General features: G+C 39.3%; 2 protein-coding genes and 1 pseudogene across 2 annotated transcripts; 2 read left to right on the top strand and 1 right to left on the bottom strand.

The window, feature by feature from the left end:
• Window positions 1–3,772: 3,772 nt before the first annotated feature.
• Window positions 3,773–4,741, bottom strand: LOC134496643 (olfactory receptor 6M1-like). The gene has a single exon (XM_063302354.1). It carries the CDS (start codon window positions 4,739–4,741, stop codon window positions 3,773–3,775), a length of 969 nt encoding a protein of 322 aa, XP_063158424.1.
• Window positions 4,742–12,649: 7,908 nt separating this feature from the next.
• On the top strand, window positions 12,650–15,292 carry LOC134496642 (olfactory receptor 14I1-like). The gene is made up of 2 exons (XM_063302353.1): window positions 12,650–12,729; window positions 14,353–15,292. The coding sequence occupies exons 1-2, from the start codon at window positions 12,650–12,652 to the stop codon at window positions 15,290–15,292; spliced, it is 1,020 nt and encodes a 339-aa protein (XP_063158423.1).
• Window positions 15,293–17,881: 2,589 nt separating this feature from the next.
• LOC134496641 (olfactory receptor 14I1-like) lies at window positions 17,882–18,776 on the top strand (annotated as a pseudogene).
• Window positions 18,777–24,028: the final 5,252 nt, after the last annotated feature.

Here is a 24,028-nt window from a genome sequence, read left to right as displayed (position 1 = left end):
CTTCTATCCCTCACAGAAGAAAAGGTGTCTTGTGAGGCTTAGTTTGGAATGAAGTGAAAGTATCTTTAGAAGCTCTTATTTTCAATGAATATCCATTTCAATAGCTCATGAAAGTTGATATTTTAAGGTATCAACTTTCATGAGCTATTGAAATAGATATTCAAATTTATTACTCTCAAAAGGGGGAACCAGACTCTTTCTGAATTTTGGCTACTCTAGACTAACACAGCTCTCTTCCTACAATGCTTTTATTTATAAAAAAAGACTGATGACTCAATCAATGCCAATATCCATACTGATTTGCAAATTTTGACATAGAAAATCTGTGAATAGTAGCTTTTTGCAAGTTACTATGTCTTCCTCTACTTGATTTTTAGAAATAATAATGCCAAGTAATGTCAATTAGGTACAGGTCAACACTGGCAAATTAGAATTCTTTGTATTTACAAATCAGTGATGATGCTGTTCAAATATTATCAGTATAGTCTGACATTAAATTCATGAAGATTGGCATTTATCAGTAATTTATATAGGTAAATTGCATAGCCAAAAAGTGTATTTGATGAATTTTAAGGCTGACAATTTAAAATGTTTATCACTGTCTTAGAGTAATGTTTGCAACAATAAGACAAATATTTGTAACCAGCCACATGTTAGTGATTTCATTGCACTCTCATATTTCACAGAAGGTTGGAAACCATTCCAAGTTGTAAAAGGTGAAAGATCATCTGAAGAGAAACCAGAGTATCTGTGGTATGATAAAGCTAAAGTTCATAAAGATTGTAAAAATCATTTTGTTCAGAGTGACATATGGAGGGCTTGGAATAAATACAAAGCAAGATTGTCTCCTAATGTATTGTTTTGGTTGTCATGTCAAAAAGCATTTGTTAGAGGAGAAAATGTGGGGAAAACAAGCTGGTTAAATTATAAAGATTTGTTGAATGTTGAAGAGGGTGAACCTAAACTTAAAACAAGGGAAGAATTAGAATTGAAAGGTTTTATTTGTCATTCGTTTACATACTGTGTGTGCAAATGTCAGAATGATTAGAAGTGGACAAAAAGACATACATTTGCCAATGAAATAAGACAGTTCGAAATGGAACTTTGTACAAATAATGAACAGGTTATCACAAAGATGTACAAGATGTTGTTACAAATGAAATTAGAAGATGAACAGGTTACAGAATGTATGATTAAATGGGCTAAGAATTTAGGATAGAATATTATGTTGGAGCAATGGGAGAATATGTGGAATAAAGGTCTGAAATTTACTTTGTATTACAATTTAAAAGAGAATTTTTACAAAACCATGTATTGTTGGTATTTAACTCCTGATACGTTGTCAACAATGTAAATGTTGTTGGAAATATTCTCTTGGTGAAGGAACTTTCTAACATATTTGGTGGACCTGTGAGAAGGCCAAGAAGTTTTGGGATCAAATATGTGTTAATATTCAAAAGATTCTTAAAGTGATCTTACGGAAGAAACCAGAATTGCTTTTCTTGGGACTGATGGACAAACAGCTTGAAAAACAGCATAGGACTTTGCTTTTATGATAACAGCAGCAATACTGTTATATGCACAAAGATGGAAAGATCCACAAATCCCCACAATGGAAAAATGGATGGTTAAATTAATGGAATTGGCTCAAATGGCAAAGTGAACAGTGCTGAAAAGAGAAAATACACTGTAACTTGGAAGCCACTTTCGGATTATTTGCTTGTGTCTGAAAAAAAAATGAGGTTTTGCGTTTTGGTTTTGATGATTAAGTGGTTTGATTATATTTCTATTAATTAATGATTTCTATAAGGTTACTAAGGTTTAATTAATGGTAAGAGATTACATTTGCATAATATGCATTTATATCTGTGTTTGAGAACACCAGAAGTCACTTTCCTTTTCTGTTTTCTAATTCTGCACTTTTATACTTTTTCCTTTAGTTGTGTATTCTCTTTTCTGCCTACTATATTTTGTATTTTAAATATACTTTGATATATATTTTAACTATACTTTGAAAATCAATAAAATTCTTTAAAAAAACAAAACCTTTCCAATTTGTAAAGATACCAATGATTGATATGTTAAATTTAATATCAATATCTAAAAACACATATTCTGGGCAATGTTTTATTTTTGTTTTTCAGTCATAAATGGACGGTTCTCAAATGATCTATTGTGTAGAAGCTACTATAAATGAAGGGAAGATGAAATTGCTGTTTTACACTATGTGTTTGATTGAATGTAGCAGAGGGAAAATTGAGCTGTAACTCTGCAGAAGTCAGTAAACAGTATTCGTATCTGAGACTTTCAGCTTTCTCAAAACACAGCAACAACATAACCTCTCCCTATCTGTGAGAAAGGAGCTTTGGATTGCTTTTTTTGCTTTTGGAAATGGATCCCACTGCTCTGCTCTCCCATGCACCGTTTATAAATCATGCCTACTGTCAATTCCTTAATTACGGAATATATAAAAAATTCATAGGAAACATGATGTTCCACTCGGGAAGAGTATGCCACTTCAGTTTTCAAGAACAAAACTTTAATATTGAGTGAGATCAACAGACTATGCTTGTACAGCAAATGTTCTTCTTTTCTGTTTGGGTTTCCACCTGTTCTTAATGTAATGCCATTTAATCTTAAAACCTTTGAACACTCATTTCTCCTTGTATAAGGATAACAAAGTATGTACAATGGAGATGGTTTATCTTTGTTTTTTTTTCCATCTCCTTTTCTTGCCCTTGGCTGAATTTTAGTTTCTAGGTTAAGCTTCTTGGGTCACAGCTTTCATGGAGCTATAAAAATACCAGAGGTAAGCAAGCAACCAAATTATAAATACGATTCACTTCCAGTATCATTTCCCACCATATATTTACATCATTTTTGCTTGTTATCTCTTTCTGCATATATCCTTAGATTTTTCCCTGATGAGGGATCAAACAACTATCATCTCATTACCTCACCATTATCATTAACTAAAGAAAGTTATTGCTTGGAGTTTCCATGTTTATTAGATTTGCATTGAAATAATATAGAATGGCTTGAGATACTCCTCAGTATATCTTTAAATTTTATTTACTGATTATTAAGTGATAGAATTTCGATCAATAATATAAGCCAAAACTATTCTTAAAACAAAAGAGATTTTTCATGTTTTTTTTTTTTTTTTTAATATATTCTGAATTGTTGCACTGTTTCTCAGTACAGGTTTGAAGTGAAAGGCGAGCTTACTTTATTAGGAACACATGCTGAATATCTGTATCACTGAAGTGGGAATTTTTTGTCTAATTCCATGGTCTAGATACTATTTAGTAAATGTTCGATGTTTTGTATATTTTGTAAAATTTCATATTCTCATATTCTTTGTTTCATCTCCACATTTGTTCACTGTCCTGAGCTTTAACACACAGTTCATAATTTCAAAAGTGCCGTAACTAGAAAGAGTATGATTTCTCCCCACTTTTCTTCCTTGCCACTAGGCAACAAATTAGTTAATTGGAATTGTCTGGATTGATGAGACATTGTTAATAATAGTCGAGCAACATCACATGGTCATATCAGAAGAGAAAGGGTTTGTATGTCATATGTCATCATCCCCAACAAGGATTTCTAGCTTATAATGGTTAGGACCTGCTAGGAGTGGTTGCTGAGCAGTTAAAGCCCTGAGTGGCTCTTCAGAAAAAAATGGAATTAGAATTCAGTTGGAGAAAAAGGCAGCAACGTTAAGCCCAGAGATGTCCACATAACAGGGAAAGCCCAGGAGGAAGCGTACTGCTTAATCTACTGAGTTTGAAAAGTTCGAACCAAACTGTTTCACTCTATCTTTCAAAACATCTTTGACTGTTTTATTTCTAAAGCAATAGATAATTGGGTTGAGCAAGGGGGTTACCACGGTGTTGAGCATTGTGGCTACCTTATTGAAATCCATGGATGAGCTTCCATGTGGCCTGACATAGATGAATATGGAGCTACCATAGTAGATTGAGGCCACAGTGATATGTGAACTGCAAGTGCTAAATGCTTTATTCCTACCTTGGGCAGAAGGCATCCTCATCACTGTGACAATGATGCAGACGTAAGAGATGGTGGTGACAGAGACAGAGGAAAGCAGCGTAAAACATGATGAGGCAAATTCTATAGCTTCAACGAGGCTGGTATCTGCACAGAGCAATTTTGTCAAGGGGCCTGCGTCACAGAAGAAATTATCAATGACATTGGGGCCACAGTAAGGCAATTCTGACTTGGAAACTACTCCAATTGTAATACAAACAAAACTAATAAACCAGCAGAAGAGCACCATCAGTAAACAGACCTGGTCACTCATGATGGCTGTGTAGCGCAATGGGTTGCAAATGGCTAGGTAGCGGTCCACAGACATTGCTCCAAGTAGGAGGACTTCTGTGGTTCCTGCAAGGAAGTATAATGTGACCTGAATTGCACATGCAAAGAAGGAGATGGTCTTCTCCTCTGAAATGAGAATGCTGAGCATCTTTGGTGTGACAGTGGTGGTGATGATAATTTCCAGCCAGGAGAGATGGCTGAGGAAGTAGTACATAGGGGTATGGAGGCGGGAGTCCAGGCGGATCATGAGGACAACCAGAGTATTACCCATTGATGATAAGACATACATGATCAGGACAAGGCAGAACAGTGGCAGCTGCATCACCTGGAGATTGGAAAAGCCAAGTAACACAAATTCTGTGACAGCATTTGCTGAGATATTTGCTCTGTTGTTCAAGGTCATTGAGCCAGGCAACTGTAAATCAAACAAGCAAAAATTCACAAACATAATGCTATTTCTACTTCTATGAATTTTGAGCCTGGCAACAGAATAAGACAAATTAGGAGAAATTGTGGAATAATTTTTGTATATCCCAAACCAAGGAAGAATTTGCTGCTTGAGTCTACTTTCTGAAATCCAGGCAATCTGGGAGGATACTTTTTAGACTGCATCTAGCATATCTATATTGTTATAGAGTTCACACACACACACACACACACTCAAACCAGAGTCTAGGTTTTTTGTTTGTTTGTTTTTCTTTCATGAATTGGCAAGGATTTTTTCTGGTTGTGTGAAAGAAAATACACAACAAATTTGAACTGAATCTCTCTTCATTTATCCAGTTAAGCAAAAATGGTAAGATTGTGACCAGAGGTCTGAAACTATAAGACCCATGTGGCAGTTGTTGTTAGCTTGTGGTATGTGTTTATGTCAGTTGTTCAAGACAAAACTGGCAAACTACTGTTAAAGTATGGTGTGAATGGAGAGAAGAAAAGAAGTGAGACACTTTTGCAAACCCCAATGTGGGAAGGGTTGGACTTGGAGACATGTATGAGTAAGGAAAGGATGGCACCAAACAACCCCTTCGTGGTAGAGATCTTTCTTCAGTGGAGGGGCTATTGTTGCAGCTGCCATAGCCTGGAGAATTGGATGATTCAAGAGCTTGTGTTTTGAATAAGTCAGCACCCAGAACTACTGAATGAAACCTTGTGCAATGTAGGCATCTAGTAGTCATTGCCAGGAGCATCAGGCACATCTAAGAAATGATTGAATGTATGGATGAAATACATTTCTCACAACTTCATCCCCCAAAGTATCAACTAACTGAAGTACTGTTGATCATGAACATAACTGCTTACCTTCAGGGTCTAGAATTTCCTTGCAATTTTGAATTCTTCATTCAGTTTCTGCAAAAGTCATTATATATTGTTACAGGTGGGAGAGATGCAATAAAAAAGGTTCAACATTATATGATAAAAGAATGCAAGAGGTGCTTGCATATTATTAAGTTGTACTCGTTAGCAACTCTATCCATATCTCCTTCTGTACAGAACAAACTTAATCAGAATATTAAAATAATTAAAGAAAATAAAGAAAAAGCTGCTATGCAGTGCATTTTGCTTAGAAATGATTTTCTATATCAAAACATATTCTGAACTTGATAAAAATGTATTTCCTGAGTGTATTAGAATCTTGAAATAACATATATGAAAAAAAAAGGAAATACTATCTGCTTGGCATGAAATTCTAACTATCAGAAAAGATCTGCAGAAGAGCACCACTGCCATCTTGTAATAATTCTCAGCTTTATTTCATTTAAACTAAGCTAATCACCTGGGGATTTAAGTAGGGATTTTGGAGATCCAGGCTTTTGTGCTGGATATTTGTTTTCTCAAGACTAAAGAAACATTGGCTTCCCACAGCACTGAGGCACTGTCATTTAACTCACACCAAGACCTCTGTTAAATCTGAGAGATGATTAATTGCTATTGCTACATGGGGGCTGGGGGGAAAATCGATATTCCATTTGGAGTGGCAAGCTTCAGAGATCATTGAGGTTCTTGAGTTATTTTTTGTTTATCAGATATAAGAATGAGCTGTTTAGTGAAAAAGTAATTCCCTTGGATCTGGATTGTTGGCTGTTGAAAGGGTAAAGAAAAGGGGCACATCCCCAAACTCGATGTTGGGGCTCAGGAAAATCTTCATCTTTGGAGGGATGAGCTATAGTACCATGGAGTTGTGAGCAGGTGGAATTTCATCTAATTAATCATTTATTTGCACATATTACCTTGATTACACTTGAAATAACAGGATTGATATAACACAGGTTCATTTTCTACATCACTAGGAGTTCCTTGGCCAACTTCATCTATCACTAACCTTCAGGAGAACCTACCACACAAATTTGCTGCTTTGAAGATAAAACACTAATACTGACCATGTATAGGAGGAAGCTATGTTATATTTAACAGCTTCCTCCTATACATGGTCAGTATTAGTGTTGATGCAATATTTATAAACATACCATTGTAGAATGATGGCATTAATCAGGACCTGAGTCCCTTTGGATGAACACTAGTAGAAAATATCTTACTTAGAGAATAGCTCTTTGACAATGTTGTCAAAACAAAGAGTTGTTGTTTATTCGCTTAGTCGCTTCCGACTCTTCGTGACTTCATGGACCAGCCCACGCCAGAGCTTCGTGTCAATCGTCAACACCCCCAGCTCCCCCAGGGACAAATCCATCACCTCTAGAATATCATCTATCCATCTTGCCCTTGGTCGGCCCCTCTTCCTTTTGCCCTCCACTCTCCCTAGCATCAGCATATTCTCCAGGGTGCCCTGTCTTCTCAATGTGTGGCCAAAGTATTTCAGTTTTGCCTTTAATATCATTCCCTCAAGTGAGCAGTCTGGCTTTATTTCCTGGAATATGGACTGGTTTAATCTCCTTGCAGTCCAAGGCACTCTCAGAATTTTCTTCCAACACCACAGGCTTTGTAATAGTCAAAAAAACAGAAATAGATGTTTTTCTGAAACTCCCTGGCTTTTTCATTATCCAGCGGATATTGGCAATTTGGTCCTGAGTTCTTCTGCCTTTTCTAAACCCAGTTGTACATCTGGCAATTCTCTCACCATGAATTGCTGAACTCTACCTTGCAGGATCTTGAACATTACCTTACTGGCATGTGAAATGAGTGCCACTGTTCGATAGTTTGAACATTCTTTAGTGTTTCTGTTTTTTTGGTGTGGGGATATAGGTTGATTTTTTCCAGTCTGATGGCCATTCTTGTGATTTCCAAATTTGCTGGCATACAGCATGCATTACCTTGACAGCATCATCTTGCAAGATTTTGAACAGTTCAGCTGGGATGCCGTCGTCTCCTGCTGCCTTGTTATTAGCAATGCTTCTTAAGGCCCATTCAGCCTCACTCTTCAGGATGTCTGGCTCTAGCTCACTGACCACACCCTCAAAGCTATACCCAATATTGTTATCCTTCCTATACAGGTCTTCTGTATATTCTTGCCACCTTTTCTTGATCTCTTCTTCTTCTGTTAGGGCCTTGCCATCTTTGTTTTTGATCATACTCATTTTTCCCTGGAATTTACCTCCAATGTTTCTAATTTTCTAGAAGAGGTCTCTTGTCCTTCCTATGCTATTGTCTTCTTCCACTTCCATGCATTGCTTGTTTAAAAATAATTATTTATCTCTTCTGGCTAACCTCTGGAATTTTGCATTTAATTGGGCATATCTCCCCCTATCACTGTTGCCTTTTGCTTTCCTTCTTTCTTGGGCTACTTCTAGTGTCTCAACAGACAGCCACTTTGACTTCTTGGTTTTCTCTTTCTTTGGGATGTATTTTGTTGCAAACTTCTGTCCATAGTTCTTCCGGGAGCCTATCTACTAAGTCCAGTCCCTTAAATCGATTCTTCACCTCCACTGCATATTCCTTAGGAATATTAATGAGCTCATATCTAGCTGATCTGTGGGTCTTCCCTAATCTCTTTAGTCTGATCCTAAATTGAGCAATAAGAAGTTCATGATCAGAACTACAGTCAGCCTCAGGTCTTGTTTTTAGTGACTGTATAGATGTCCGCCACCTTTGGCTGCAAAGGATGTAGTCAAACTGATTTCGGTGTTGTCCATCTGGTGAAGTCCATGTATAAAGCCGTCTCTTAGGTTGTTGGAAGAGAGTGTTTGTTATGCAGAGTGAATTGTCTTGGCAAAATTCTATCAGCCTATGTCTTGCTTCGTTTTGTTCTCCCAGGCCATGCTTACCTGTAATCCCAGGTGTCATTTGACTGCCCACCTTAGCATTCCAGTCTCCTGTGATGAAAATAACATCTCTTTTAGGCTTGTTGTCCAGTAGGTGCTGCAGATCCTCATAGAACTGCTCTACTTCAGCTTCTTCAGCATCTGTGGTTGGGCATATATTTGGATCACTGTGATGTTAGATGGCTTGCCCTGAATTTGAATTGAGATCATTCTATCGTTTTTTGGATTGTATCCAAGCACTGCTTTAGCCACTTTACTATTAACTATGAAGTCTACTCCATTTCTTCTGTGGTCCTCTTGTCCACAGTAGTAGATCTGGTGGCCATTTGATGTGAAGTGGCCCATTCCAGTCCATTTCAGTTCACTGACGCCCAAAACCTCTGTCTTTAATCTTGACATCTCACCAATAACCACATCCAATTTGCCCTGGCTCATAGATATTACATTCCAGGTTCCAATGGTCTGTTGATACTTAGAACATTGGATTCGCTGTTCACGACTAGCACCGTCAGCCGCTTGCCATCCTTTTGGCTTTGAGCTAGTTGTGTCATCACGCCTGTGCTATTTGAACTCATCCTCTGTTCCTCCCCAGTAGCATTTTGACCATCTTCCAACCTGGGGGTCTCATCTTCCGATGCTATACCGACATATGTATAACAACATATCTCTGGTTGTACTGATCCATTGAGTTTTCACGGCAAGAATACTGGGGTGTGTTGCCATTACCTTCCCCAGGGATTTCATTTAGTCTTACCTCTCTGTCATGACCTTCCCACTTGGGTGGCCCTTCATGGTTTAGCTCATGGCATCATTGAGTTGCTCAAGATCCAGCACCATGACAAGGTAACGATCCTTTGCTGAAGATAACAAAGAGGGTTGGATGTTTATCCATATGGACTTGTTCTGTTTTTTTCTGAAATATGTAAAATTGTCCCTTGCTGGGATAGATTATAGTCTGATCTATTTTAGTATTATTTTTAGAATATCTAACAATGACTCCCTGGAACACTTCACTTACGCAGGAGCTGCCAGGGAGTGAAACTGAGATATGTTTTATTTTCCTAACAGGTTGCTGTGAATCCCACTTCTATGCTAAATTTAATAAATGTTTTGCTTATATCATGTTGTCCTGACCTGGCCGGACACATGCAATACACCAGGAAGGCAGTTACAAAAAGAATGAACTTTACTGAGGAACTTATGTAACAAACACACAAGCTGCAAGAAAATGTTACCATTAGCACACCGACACTATGAGAAACAAGCCCTTCCCGAACGTCCAACGAGCTTGCCTTAAATAGTTTTCCAAGTTCAATAAGAATTACTGAAGTAGAGTCCAGAGGCCCTAGGACTGACAACCAGTCCAGAGTCAAGTCACAAGTTTTCTGACAGGAGCCAAGGCACATGAAGTCCGGGTAACAAACTGTTGTTCCTTACGAATGGTCTGGCCTTGCGGATCCCCTTAAATAGGGGCAGAACTGGATGGAGCTTAATTAGGAGGGTGAGGCCGCATTCTCATGCCATATCTTGCCGACGTCTGCTGTTCCTCTCTCCACTCTCCTCACTCTCGGGCTGGGAGGGGGTGGCAATGCCATATCCTCATCCTCACTGAGCAGCAGCAACTGCCCCTGCGGCTTGTTGGTCAGCCCCACCTCTTCTGCCTGCCGAGGAGGCCATTTGTTCTGCACCTCCGTCAATGCCTGTTCCCCCTCCAAGGCTGACTCAGAGCCCAACTGCTCTTCCTCTTCCTCATCCTCATCCTCATCCTCATCCTCATCCTCCAACTCAGACTCCAAGGTCCTCGTGACACATGTCCTGCCTCATGTCATGATGGATGGATGTATATGTATATGTATATGTATATGTATATGTATATGTATATGTATATGTATATGCATATGCATATGCATATGCATATGCATATGCATATGCATATGTATATGTATATGTATATGTATATGTATATGTATATGCATATGTATATGTATAAAATCAGTCTTCTTTTCACTCATTGGGAAAGCACATAATTCCGTATTTCCGTCAGGGAGGCAGCATCATCTGCTTTCGACATCTCCTTGCATCTCTGAAATATGTATTTTTTGACAATTGCTTGACTGAACAATGAATTCTCTGTAGTTCCCAAAGAAGTATTTTCAAACCAGAGGGCTGCTCAAAAAAAACAAAAACAAAAACCCTCTGTAGAGCAATATATATTTAATGAACGAACTTTACACTCAAATTGTAATGAAGTTAGGCTATATTAATTAATCCCGCATGGACTAAGATAAAAAAAAACTCTCTATTGGGAATGATTGAACAAAATATTTCACATTCCAAAACCAATCTGAAAAAAAATCCAGATACACAAGTATATACCTTTGAACAGAACGGAAATTGATTAATAAAACTCAAATATTTAACATATCCTGCAATGTGATTGATGGATGGATAGATGGTTTTAGACTTAAAACCCTTTGGAAAATCTCTATATGCAGAAATATTATTGTAACTGTAGATGCTTAACAACACACATGTTAGAAGTTAAAGTCATTTTATTGTTGTGTGTTATGGTGCATAAGATTGATGGCTATATCCATCAATTAATCAATCAATCAAATGTAGCATTTAATTTATTTGTTAAAAAATAATACTAATGAATTTTAGACAACGCTTTCATAATATTAGTAGCATCAAGCTGTGGACATGTGTCACATTTCATAACTCACTTAGAGTTGTACAAATTCTATAAATATATTACCTGGTACAAGATAGTCAATAAAGCACAACTATGGTGAGGTTTTCTTATTACCCTAAGCCATAGGAGATTTGCTTGGTTTTGCCTTAGTATATGGTATAAATAGTAAATATAGCCCATGTTTAATTCACTGTGCATTGAGCTGAAGGGGGGAAGGAGGAGACACTGTGTAAAAGTGAAGGGGGAACGAGGGTGTGGTGCATGCAAGTGTAGTGGGGAAGTAGGGTGCAGTGTGTGCAAGTGAAGAAAGGCTGGAAGGTGGAAGGGAGTGACTTCCCATCTTCCTTACTGACTTCCCCTTTGACTTTGCTTGTGGGAAACAGGCAGGGAAGGTCACAGTTGGCAGTCACCTGACCACAGTACACTGCAACTGGTCATAAGCGTGAGCTGCTTGCCAGGCACCCAGTTTTTGTTCATGTTACCATGGTCAGAACTTTGAGGAACTATTGTGAGCCCATTAGTCAGTCAGTCAGTCTCTCTTTCTCTCTCTCTCCATCTTTAGTGAGACACAGAAACATTACATCTCAGGAATTGTTACACAGATAATCCTACCTGAATTGTTTTTAATATAGAATTAAACATCTGGATTTTTAAGCTTCAAAAAGTAATGTTTGGTATAGCACTTGAAGCCACATAAACATGTAAGCATTCTCCAGTGTGAAATCTTTTTGTTGTTGTTTTTTCTAATTATTGCACAAGCTTAACCAGAGAATGTACAAGAATAAAGACAAAAATGATAAGGATAAAAAGCATAATAAAAATAAAGCCTAATAAAAACATTGTGAAGAGGAACTTTTGATAACACATTCTCCCCTTCCCATCCCTTTCATTTTTCCACAACCATTAACTGCCACTTAAATTGAACACTGAAGATTACTTCTTACTGTATATGATTTTTAATTAGTCGCATAAGACTTAAGCATATTCTAAATATCGACATGCTTTACTGTGTAATGTGTCATATTTAACTGAGCCATCTGTTTATCAGCCAGTTGGAAAGCATGGGATGGATGGTGGAAGAAAAAAGATTAGCATGATTTTGAAATCATAAGGTTTTCACTGTCATTATTAAATGTCTATTTTTATGAAGATGAAGATACTCCAGAAATTTGCTCAGTGGAGACAGTAACTGGTATAGATTGCACATTTTTTTTGTTAACAGGACAAAGGTAAAATCTCTTCAGCTGTTACTACCCAGATCTTAATTGGTTCCAGTATCTTCAAAGAAGCAGTGCAGCAACGCATGAATTACAGAAATGAGGGGGATTGACTGATTTGGAAAATCATATAACTTCTATTATTGAACATGTGTTAGGCATAAATTATAAATTATTAGAGAAGCATGACTCAGAATCTGAACAAGTCAAAGACTGTAATGATTAAATGGATGCAGTATTTGAATATAGCTATAGAGATGCAACAGTGAGCATATCAATAGAACAGGAATATCAGATTTATTTTGAACAACATATTCAGAGAGAATTGGCATAAGATGTTTTACTGTACATCAACTCAGTCTTAATAGCTAAAGTAAATAATTGTTTTTTCTAAAAAAATGTTGAAAATTTATTGAACAGGTGGATCTTTTTTTTTTTAAATGTGGAGACAATGTTATGAAGCATAATAGTATTGGAAAGCAATTCATTGTAGAATGGGACATATGTTGAAACTTGTAATCCCCTTGTATCCTGAGATGTTGTGACTAAATTTAATTAAACATATATCCCTTAAAAATACACTGAATTAGTACTGTGAATGTAGGCTGTAAGGACTCTAGATGCTTTTTTATTGGAAGCATCTCTGATTCCCTCTTCAGAAGAAGAGCTAACTAAATTGTGGGTGGATGCCTCAGTAATAACAACCACAGCAACAATAATAGTGTTAATCATAATTTATTTACAATATGTGCTCTATATGCTACCAGTGGCTCTGGGCAGTTTACAATCGTTAAGAAATATTTAAAAACAAGGAAACAACAATGACAACAGAATGAAGATGCCAGAAATGACAAAACAGAGGGAACAATCAAAAGAAAAAAAAAAAAAAAGGGCCTCAATCACACTCACTAAAGGCATGGATTATTACTGATAGAGTTGCATACCATCTGAAGAACATTTTGTACCATTTTTCCTTTAGGTTATAACTTGGTGTATATTTTATATATTTAGTCCATAATTCTTCCCATTGTTGTGTTGTAACTGTTTCTTTAAAGTTATACATCCATTTCAACATACAGCTTTTTGTTTGTTCTGTCTCTGTGTCATACTGAAGTAAGAATTTATGTATACACCCTAAGAGAAGTACATCTTAATTAGATGTATAATTTACAGTATTGATTTAATGAATGTTTACTATCAAAAGTCTTTTTTAAAAGTTACTTGAACTGTGTTAATCAAGCATTCTTATCTTAAAGTTGAACAGGGACAGAAAGGTTTTGTTTAGAAAATAGATATGAAATATCTTATAATATTGTAACTTCTATTTGTATCATCTATTTCTTAGGTAAAGGTAAAGGTTTCCCTTGACGTAAAGTCCAGTCATGTCCGACTCTAGGGGGCGGTGCTCATCTCCGTTTCTAAGCCTTAGAGCCGGCATTGTCCGTAGACATTTTCCAGGTCATGTGGCCAGCATGACGACACGGAATGCCGTTACCTTCCCGCTGAAGTGGTACCTATTGATCTACTCACATTTGCATGTTTTCGAACTGCTAGGTGAGCAGGAGCTGGGACTAGCAACGGGAGCTCATCCCGCCATGCGGTTTCGAACCAGAAAGCTCACAACCAGAAAACAGACATACAAAATTTTATTAGAAATGCAACTAGAAATGCATACAAAGACTTTTGGTACTAAAAATTCTGCAGGAAAAAAAGTGCAATTGATATAATTTGATCAAATTGTGTTTGAAAAAAAGTGCATTAATGTGATTTAACAAAGAAACAGTTGATATATTGAATTAGAATGAACTGTTTCTAGTTAACTGCAAGATTAGTCTCCAGTCAATACTGTTTCTCTCTCTTCTCTTTTGTCCTGCAGATAAGAGTGAAGGAGGGTGAACAATCTTACTTCTGTGTCTTCTTTCCTGCTTCTTGAATTCTCAGATGCCAGGGAACTTCAGATTCTGTTCTTCTTCATCTTTCTAGCCTTATACATGATAACCCTAATTGGGAATCTTCTCATCATTGCTGCCATAGCTCTTGATTATCACCTTCATACCCCAATGTACGTCTTCCTCATGGACTTGGCCATGATGGACCTTGGCACTGTTTCTGTTACTATCCCCAAATCAATGGCTAATTTCCTCATGAACAGCAGCTCCATATCTTATTCTGAGTGGGTGGCTCAGGTTTTTTTCTACCTTTTCTTTGGCACCTGTGATTTTGCCCTTCTAATAGTAATGGCTCATGATCGCCATGTTGCCATTTGCAATCCACTCTGGTATGATAGAATAATGCACAAGGGAGCTTGTATTTGGTTTGCAGCTGCAACGTGGATTTGTAGTCTGCCTAATGCCATGATGCAAACTGGTACCACCTTTGCAACCACCTTCTGTTCCAATAATATCAAGCAGTTCTTCTGTGAAATCCCACAGCTATTGAAACTTTCTTGTTGTAACTGTTACCTTGCTGAAGTTTGGCTCCTTATCAGTGTGGGCATTATTACAATTGTATCCTATGTCTTCGTCATTCTAACTTATGTGAAGATTTTTGCAGCAGTGCTCAGAATCCCCTCTGTCTCTGGTCAGAAGAAAGCCCTCTCTACTTGCCTACCCCACCTTGCTGTTATCTCTGTATTTATGTTCAGTGGATTATTTGTCTATGGAAGGACTTACATTGAGGATTCATGCAGCCCAAATATAATTTTTGCAGTGATATATACCATAATTCCTCCTATGTTCAATCCATTCATCTGTAGTATGAGAAATAAAGAGATCAAGGTTGCTTTGAGGAAATGGTTACATCTTGGCTTTTTATCTAGACTTCTCTAATGATTCTTTTCTACTAAACTGAATGTAAATGTTTCCCCTACAATTATCACATTGTATAACAAATACTCCAGAATTCAAATCATTAATTTGTCTTCAATTTTCTGTAGTTTAATTCCCTCTTCACCTTTATTGACCTCTGCTGATTTTGAATGCATAAGCAATTTTTATAGACAGTTCTTTTTTCTGACCTACACAGCTCTTTGACACATTCTCTTTTAGTGATTTTATTACAATTTTAAAATACAAAGTTAAAACACTAATACAAACTACAAGAAATATAAAAAGTTAAAGAAAAAGAAGTAAGAAGAGGTAGACAAAAGAAAGTGAGAAAAAAAGAAAAAAAAAAGACAGATATATAAAAGATGTCTTCCCTCCAGACAAGTATAGACAATCACCATAACTTGACACCTTCTCTAGTAATTCAATAAGAAAGCAAAAAAAGGACTTTTCTTCCCATATCTCATCCCTTAACAATAATCAAATTATACAAACTCATCTTTCAATCTTAATCATCAAATGTCTATGAAGAGTAATATAGCTATTTTTAGTTTAATAATAATAATAATAAAAATCTATTTATATAAACCAATTTAACCCTCACTCCAAAAAGTAAAACAAAGAAATCTCTCCCCAATATACAAATCCTTAAGACCTCATCATTCAATCTGGGTCAAAGAAAAGTACCATTTACAACTACCAGAAAACACAACATATATATATTTAACCCTGGGCAAATAAATTTACTTTATAAATCTTCTGTTTACTTTTAAAAAGCTTGTTCCTTGATCCTATCAAGGAAGGACCCACAGACTGATTTTTTTTATTTTTTTTTGTCATTTTCTCTTTTTCTGCTTTCAGGAACAACTCCATTATTTCTCTTTATCTCCTCTCAAAGACATCTTCATTGATTTGATATAGTCCTTTTGTAAATCCAAAGTAGAGAAGTTTTCCAAGTCAATCTTCAGGTTTATTATTTGCATGTCCTTTTTGATTATTAAGATATCAGCTGGTATCTTTCGTAAATCCATTTTAGCATCTTTTTCCAACTCATTATCATCTTCAGTTTGCAAATCCAAGTCAGCATCCTTTCCAGTATCTTCTTTATAACCTGGTATCTTTAAATTCATCTTCAAATCCACATTCAAATCAGCCTCAGTCTCTGTTTTATTCAATAAAAGTTCTTCCCCAGAAAATCTTAAAAGTAAATTCTGAGTACACTGTTCTCAGAGAGATTCGGATTCTTCTCTTATCCAGTGCTCCATTATTAAAGAATCACTTCTCCTTTAAATGTAATCTTTAGCTCTCTCTAGTTCCCTCTAGCCAGACTTTCAATTCATTCTGTTGAGAGATTAAGCTGTTTTCTAATACTTTTTCAAGCAGGATTTGTGTTTTTTTTTTCTTCTTAATGCAGTCAGTTCACTTGTATTCTGAGTTTCTTTTACTTATTTCCTTTTCTTCCCCCCCCCCCCAAGGTGCACTATCAACAATGGTTTGCCCTCCGTTCAACATCTCATAACTTTGAATCCTTCTTAATCTTTCATTATAAAATAATCAAATAATTCATTCTTTTAGATTTATATTTATGTCTTTGCTGTGTGTGTGTGTGCATGTGCATATGGCACAGAAAGGGAGAGAGAGACTTACCCTTAAGTTATATATTCAGAACCAACAAATATGTTCCATATACTCATTAGTCAGTATTCTCATGAATTCTTCAGTCTGAAAAGCCCAAGAGCATTTTTGTAAATTTTACTTTCATTTTCCCCACCTATTCTTGTCACCAGTAGAATAATGTTTCCCTTGATCACATTGACTCAGAATGCTGCGCGATTCTTCCCCATATTCATATCTGATTTGTCTCTTATCACCATTCATGGGAATGTAATATGCAACTATCATCAGTGCATGTCTTCCTAGTTTCATATACACCCACCACAACCTCGACAATAACAATACACACTTTCTTATTTATATTTAGCACTTTTATTCATAATTAAACATACAGCTTCACTTCTGTGCACATATTTATCAACCTCATTATCTTAGCCCATTTTTATTCCGATCTGTAATATCCTATCCCTTTCTCTTAATTTTATCGGAAAAAAAAATCCCTTTCCTTCCATTTCATGTGTTAGTTCACACTCTTTCCAATTCATTTATTGATTCAACACCAGAGAGCACAGGATACTGGCCTCCACCAGCTATTATGGCTTTGGTCCATTAAGGCTGTCACAGAATAACTTTGAGGTTTAGATTACTTTACCTGTGCTACTTGCAGCATTTTCTGCCAATAGTGAGTACAGCACTGGTCAGTTCTATACCCACTTGGCTAGCATCTGACAAAGGTAACCAGAGCTGTTTTGCACTAAGGTCATCTAGACCATACTATGCAAACCAACAGAGTACTGACAAGCCATTGATTAGGGCATACGTGCAGATATTGACACATACTGAGCGTAAAATAATCCAATATTGATGAAGAACCTTCAGGTAAGTTAAATTAGTGTAACACATTTAAATTAATTATTTAATTAGTATTAGTGGATTAATGTCTTTTTAATTTCTTCTGTAGATCCTAGCAAAGAGAACATGGATAATCTCACTTCCCCACCCACTTTTCTCCTACTAGAATTCTCAGATGTTTGAAAACTACAGATCTTTCACTTCTTTGTCTTTCTAGTACTGTGCCTGACAAGCCTTACTGGGAATCTTCTTATCACTGTGGTCATAATTCTTGACCATCAACTTCACACACCAATGTTTTTCTTCCCCATGAATCTGGCTGTAATGGATCTTGGCTCTATTTCTGTCTCTGTTCCAAAATCAGTAGCAAATTCTCTCCTGAATACCAGATCCATTTCTTATTCTGGCTGTGTGGCCCAAGTATTCTTTTTTGTTCTCTTTGAAGGATGAGATCTTGCCCTCCTAACAGTCATAGCACATAATCGTTATGTTGCCATCTGCCATCCACTCCAATATGAAATGGTCATGAATAAAGCAGCCTGTACTCAAATGGCAGTCATTGCAGGGATGATAAACGTTTTATGCTGCAGTACATACAGGTGGCACTTTTGCTGTCACCTTCTGTTCCAATACTGTGCAGCAGTTTTTCTGTGAAATTCCACAATTATTAAAACTTCCTTGTTCTAATTTTTATGTAGTTGAACTTTGGAGTATTGTAATAGGGAACACAATAGGAGAAGGATGCTTTCTCTTCATTATCATAACATACATGCAGATTTTTCTTACAGTGCTCAGTATCCAATCTGTCCATGGCAAGAAGAAAGCCCTCCCCACTTGCCTTCCCCACCTCCTTGTTATTTCTGTATTTATATTCAGTGTTGTCTTTGCCTATGCAAAGCCTTCTGGTAAAGTTTAATTTAATACGGATACAGTTTTTGCAGTGATTTATGCTGTATTGTGTCCTGTATTGAATCCATTCATCTATAGCATGAGAAACAAAGAGATCAAGAGAAACTTGTAGCTTTCACAAGTTCATCTAAGTCTTCTTTTATAATTACTCCATAAGAAATGTCATGTTACCCATTTCAGTGTTCTGTTAACATTGTAACGTTTCACATGTCATCTTCTGTTCCGTGTTACTTCGCCCATCCAGGCTTTTTCCATTCCTCCGCCCTTCGTTGTTTTGAGGGCTTGGAATGTATGTTTGGGTTTGCGCTCCTGCTCAAGGTTACTTTCCCAGGCGCGTCTAACGGTTCCTAGCACCTGGGAGGGGGTGCGCACTGACGAGGGATTGGGGCGGAACTTGCTCACAGGCAATGCTTTTTAAGTTTGCATTTGGCGCACTTTTGCTCATTCTCAGCTTTCTCTGTATTTGCATACTATTCCCTTTAATAAATCAGTTATCTTTAAGCCCGAGCTTGTGAGACTGAGTATTTGGGATTAGGCAACCATTACATAAAGCTGAGAATCATTTCAACCATCTTCCGCTAGCCCCATCCAATCGTTGGATAAGAGGGAACACTAGCGATGACCGACCATCAGCTTCGCGCGAGTGAAGGGAGCGAGGAAGAGCAGGAGTCGGCAAGGATCCGGCCAGCGCTAATCTCGAGAGCACAAAGAGGGGCACGTCGGGAGATGCGGGATGTCCAATTAGATGAGTTGCTGATATCCATGCAGGAGAGCCTCAGGAGTGAACACAAAACCGTAATGGAAAGAGCACCTGGGAGGGGGTCTCCACAACTATCCTGGGAGCCCGAAATCCCCTTGTCACCGAGGGTGGTGGTAACTAACCAACCCCTGGAAGAGCCAGTGACTCCTGCTCGTATGAAAGCATTAGAGGACAAAATGAATCTAATAGTGACAATCCTTAAGGATCTCCCCAGGGGTGCAGAGCCAACCCAGGAAGATTGGGAGGAAGAGCCGTCTCAGTACCCAAGGCATAGCACCCTACCGCCCAGGGGAAGAAGCAAGACTCAATCATCCCGTCAGGTGGGGGGGGCGAGAGGCAAGACCTCCCAGGGATCGACCACCCATGGGGGCTCGGCGTACGCTGACATTCACAGAGCCGCCACAGCCAGCTGAGCTGGTAAGAAACTTCCCACCATTTGGAGTGAAGTTCGATGGGGATCCCACTACGCTGTCCTTCTTTATCACTAATGCTAAGCATTATATGGAGGATTGGAGCCGAAACTTTCGTTCAGAACACGGCAAAATCAATTTTATTGCCAACAAACTGAGAGGGAGGGCAGCTGATTGGTATGTGCAACTGTGCCAGACTGAGGCAACAGAGTTAGAGGACTTCGATGACTTTTTGTGGGCACTTAAACAGCATTTCGAAGACCCTCTAGCCCAAGAGACAGCCAAAAACGCCCTGAGGAAGCTCTACCAAGGGTCCCTCTCAGTTGCCAATTATGCGCTGGAATTTAAAGCTTTATCAGGGAAGGTGGAAGACTGGTCTGAGCCAACTTTAATTGAAATGTTTAAGCAGGGGCTAGAACCAGAAATCCTTCGTTGGGCACTAGGAAGAGACGATCCTAAGATGCTATACGGGTGGATTCAGTTGGCGGGCAGCGCAGAAAATGCCCTGCAAACCTATGCCCATATTAAAGAGCTTAGACAATCCCGACTTGCCAGAGGAGTGCGCACGACTGGACTTGCCAGCTGCCCCAAGCCAAAAGCCTGGGAAGAGGAAAGGGAATGACGGTTCTCCAAAGGTCAATGCCTGAGATGTGGAAAAGAAGGACATCGCACCACGTCGTGTCCCAGACGCCGTCCAGAAGAACGGCAGACGAAACCTGCAGTGAAGTCGCCTGCTCTGCCGCGGAAACTGAAAGCTGCCATCACAGAACTGGACCCACCAGAACTACCCTTCGGAGAAGAGGAAGAAGAATTGCAATTTGAACAGCCGGCGGGAAAAGCCTACCACCTGCCCTGAAGGGCGCCCTAGGGCAGGTGGAAGAAACCGGGCGTAACCACGATTCGGTGAGTGGAAACTTCCCTACACTGACTGTAAAAGTTAAGCTGGGATCAAAAACCAAAACTGTAGAAGTTTGGGCCATGCTCGACTCAGGCTGCTCCCGTTCCCTTATGCGCCCTGATGTCGTAGCGGCTCTGGAACTGCCCACGTTTCCTTTGCCAAGACCCATGATCTTCACCCAATTGGATGGAACTACGGCGGGAGGGAAAGCAGTCACTCATTCCACGGGGCTGGTCCCCTTGCAGATGGGCTCCCATCAGGAAAAACTGCCATTTGTTGTAGCTCCAGTGGGGGGTCCTCTGGGTATCTTAGGCATGCCCTGGTTTGTGCAACAAAATCCTTTTATCAACTGGCTACATAGAACTGTGACTTTTGCGGATGGATTTTACAAGGTACCCGAAAAAGATCTACTTGAAGACATGGAGGGTGGAGGGGTAGCGTATACTACTGTACAAACGCTTCAACCTCTTGAGGGACTGCCCAGTCAGTATCAGGACCTTGCTGAGGTATTTGGGGAAAAGGAAGCAGATCGCTTGCCACCCCACCGAAAAACGGACTGTGCCATTGAATTCTTACCAAATGTAAAGTTACCTCACCCAAAAATATACCCCATGTCTCCCAAAGAGCTCACTATGCTAAGGGAGTTCATTGACAAAAACCTGGCTAGGGGTTTCATTGAGCCTGCTAACTCCCCGGTAGGAGCCCCTGTCCTATTCAGGCCAAAAAAGGATGGGTCATTAAGGCTTTGTACCGATTTTTGCGGGCTCAATGTGGTCTCAATATTAAATAAATATCCTTTGCCCCTGATCAAAGATATGTTATCACATCTGGCCAGAGGCAAAATCTTCTCAAAACTAGATTTGAGAGAAGCCTATTTTCGTATTCGGATAAGGGAAGGGGATGAGTGGAAAACAGCGTTTAACTGTCCTCTCGGGGCTTTCCAATACAAAGTCTTACCCTTTGGTTTATCGGGAGCACCTGGGGTTTTTATGCAACTAATCAATGAGGTCTTGCATGACCACCTATTTAAGGGGGTACTGGTATATTTGGATGATGTATTGATTTATACTGAAACCATGTCAGAACATATCCACTTGGTGCGTCAGGTGCTGGCTAAATTGAAAAAAGCAGAGTTGTATGCTAAACTATCAAAATGTGCCTTCCATCAGTCACAAATTGATTATCTAGGCTATTGAATTTCCGCTAAGGGCATTGAAATGGACCCTGCAAAAGTGGAAGCTATTGTGGCATGGGAGCCTCCCCGTACCAGGAGACAATTACAAAGTTTCCTCTGATTCGCCAATTTTTATCGGGCATTTGCCCAAAATTTTGCTGAAATCGCCCCCCCCCTTACTGAACTGTTAAAAACCAAAGGACAGAGGGATACGCGACGTTCAAAGAACCCAGGAGCACTCCTTAAATGGACTCCGACCTGTCAGCAGGCGTTCGAAGCGCTCAAACAAATCTTCACCACAGAGCCAATTTTACAGCATCCAGACCCCTCTAAACCATTCGTTGTACAAGTGGATGCTTCTGATTTCTCCATCGGAGCACTCTTGCTACAATCTGATCACTCTGGCGCCTTAAAACCCTGTGCTTACCTCTCCCGCAAATTCACTGAAACGGAGAGGAGATGGCATGTTTGGGAAAAAGAGGCTTTTGCTGTAAAAACTGCTTTAGAAATGTGGCGACACTTATTGGAAGGGACTTCCAACCCTTTTGAAGTCTGGACTGACCATAAAAACCTGGAAGCCCTAAGCACCAGTCGCAAACTTAGCCCCAAACAGCTTCGCTGGGCTGAGTTTTTCAGCCGCTTTGACTTCACCCTTAAATTCATACCAGGCAAGAAAAACTTTTTGTCTGATGCGCTCTCCCACTGACCCCAAGATGCTGGCCCAGGGCCAACGGTCCAAGGAACCGTCTGGACCGAAAAACAATTAAGTTTGGCAGCGGTGACGCGCAGTCAAACGCGAGTGCAGCAAACGCAACCTCCAGCCGCTCCGCCTCCCAGCCACACGCCATGCTTGTCAATTCCATCAGATTTGCAACAACAGTTGCTTCTCCACCTTAAAACAGATACTTGGTTACAAACCAATCGAGACACTCTAACTTTCACCGACGATCTTGCCTGGCACAATGATCGTCTCTATGTACCCGATGCTTTGCGAAAAACAATACTCCAGTGCTGCCACGATGACAAGCTAGCTGGACATTTTGGCTATCTAAAAACTCTTCACCTTGTTCGAAGACAATTTTGGTGGCCAACCTTGCTTAAAGACCTTAAAGCTTATGTCACCGCATGCCCTGTTTGTGCAGCAACAAAGCGCAAAACGGGCAAACCTCAGGGTCTCCTTCAACCCATCACCACCCCATCTGTCCCCTGGCAGGACATATCCATGGACTTTATCGTTGATCTACCCCCTAGTCAACGCAAAACCGTCATTTGGGTGGTCAAAGATTTTTTCTCGAAGCAAGCTCATTTCATCCCATGCGCTTCTATTCCCACTGCACAACAGCTGGCCCGCCTCTTCCTCGTCCACGTGTACCGCCTCCACGGTATCCCCGCCCGTTTGGTGAGTGACAGAGGCACACAATTTACGTCACAGTTCTGGCGGGCATTTTTAAAACTTCTAGGCACCAAGCAATCCCTCTCCACTGCGTGGCATCCGGAAACGGACGGATCTACAGAGGCGGTTAACTCTACACTGGAACAATATCTCAGAGCTTTTGTTAATTACCAACAAGACAATTGGGTTGACTTACTCCCTTTTGCAGAAGTCGCCTATAACAATGCCGTTCATCAAAGCACTGGTCAAGTTCCTTTTAAAACAGTTTTTGGGCGCGATTTCGTTCCTATTCCTGAACTTCCCCATCCACAACCTCTACCAGCTTCCCTCACTGACTGGGCTGACTCTCTCAAACACTCATGGCTTAACATTCAACAAGCTCTCCTACATGCCCAGACTACTTACAAACGCCATACCGATGCAAAGCGCTCACCTGAACCAGCTTTTACTGTCGGGGATAAAGTCTACTTATCAACCAAATTTCTCAAGTCCCCACAACCTTCCAAAAAACTTGGCCCTAAGTTCGTGGGTCCTTTTCCAATTGTGGCACAAATTAACCCTGTTACTTTTAAACTTGCTTTGCCTCACAGCCTCAAACGTTTACATCCTGTTTTCCATTGTAGTTTACTCAAGCCCTACCTGCCGTCGAACCGCTGGCATCCCCAACCCGTTCCACCACCTCCTCTCATGATTGATAACCAGCAACATTTCGAGGTGACATCTATCCTG

This window comes from Candoia aspera, chromosome 4, assembly GCF_035149785.1.
Source record: "Candoia aspera isolate rCanAsp1 chromosome 4, rCanAsp1.hap2, whole genome shotgun sequence".
Taxonomy (NCBI): Eukaryota; Metazoa; Chordata; class Lepidosauria; order Squamata; family Boidae; genus Candoia; species Candoia aspera.
The sequence above is the reverse complement of the archived record's forward strand: the minus strand, read 5'-3'. Positions and strand labels throughout refer to the sequence as shown.

Excerpts from the sequence above, each read along its gene's own strand:
- LOC134496643 (XM_063302354.1), bottom strand. The coding sequence starts at position 4,741 with ATGACCTTGAACAACAGAGCAAATATCTCAGCAAATGCTGTCACAGAA.
- LOC134496642 (XM_063302353.1), top strand. The coding sequence starts at position 12,650 with ATGACTCAGAATCTGAACAAGTCAAAGACTGTAATGATTAAATGGATG. Across the intron at positions 12,730-14,352 it reads ATAGCTATAGAGATGCAACA|GAGGGTGAACAATCTTACTT; the intron begins GTGAGCATATCA and ends ATAAGAGTGAAG.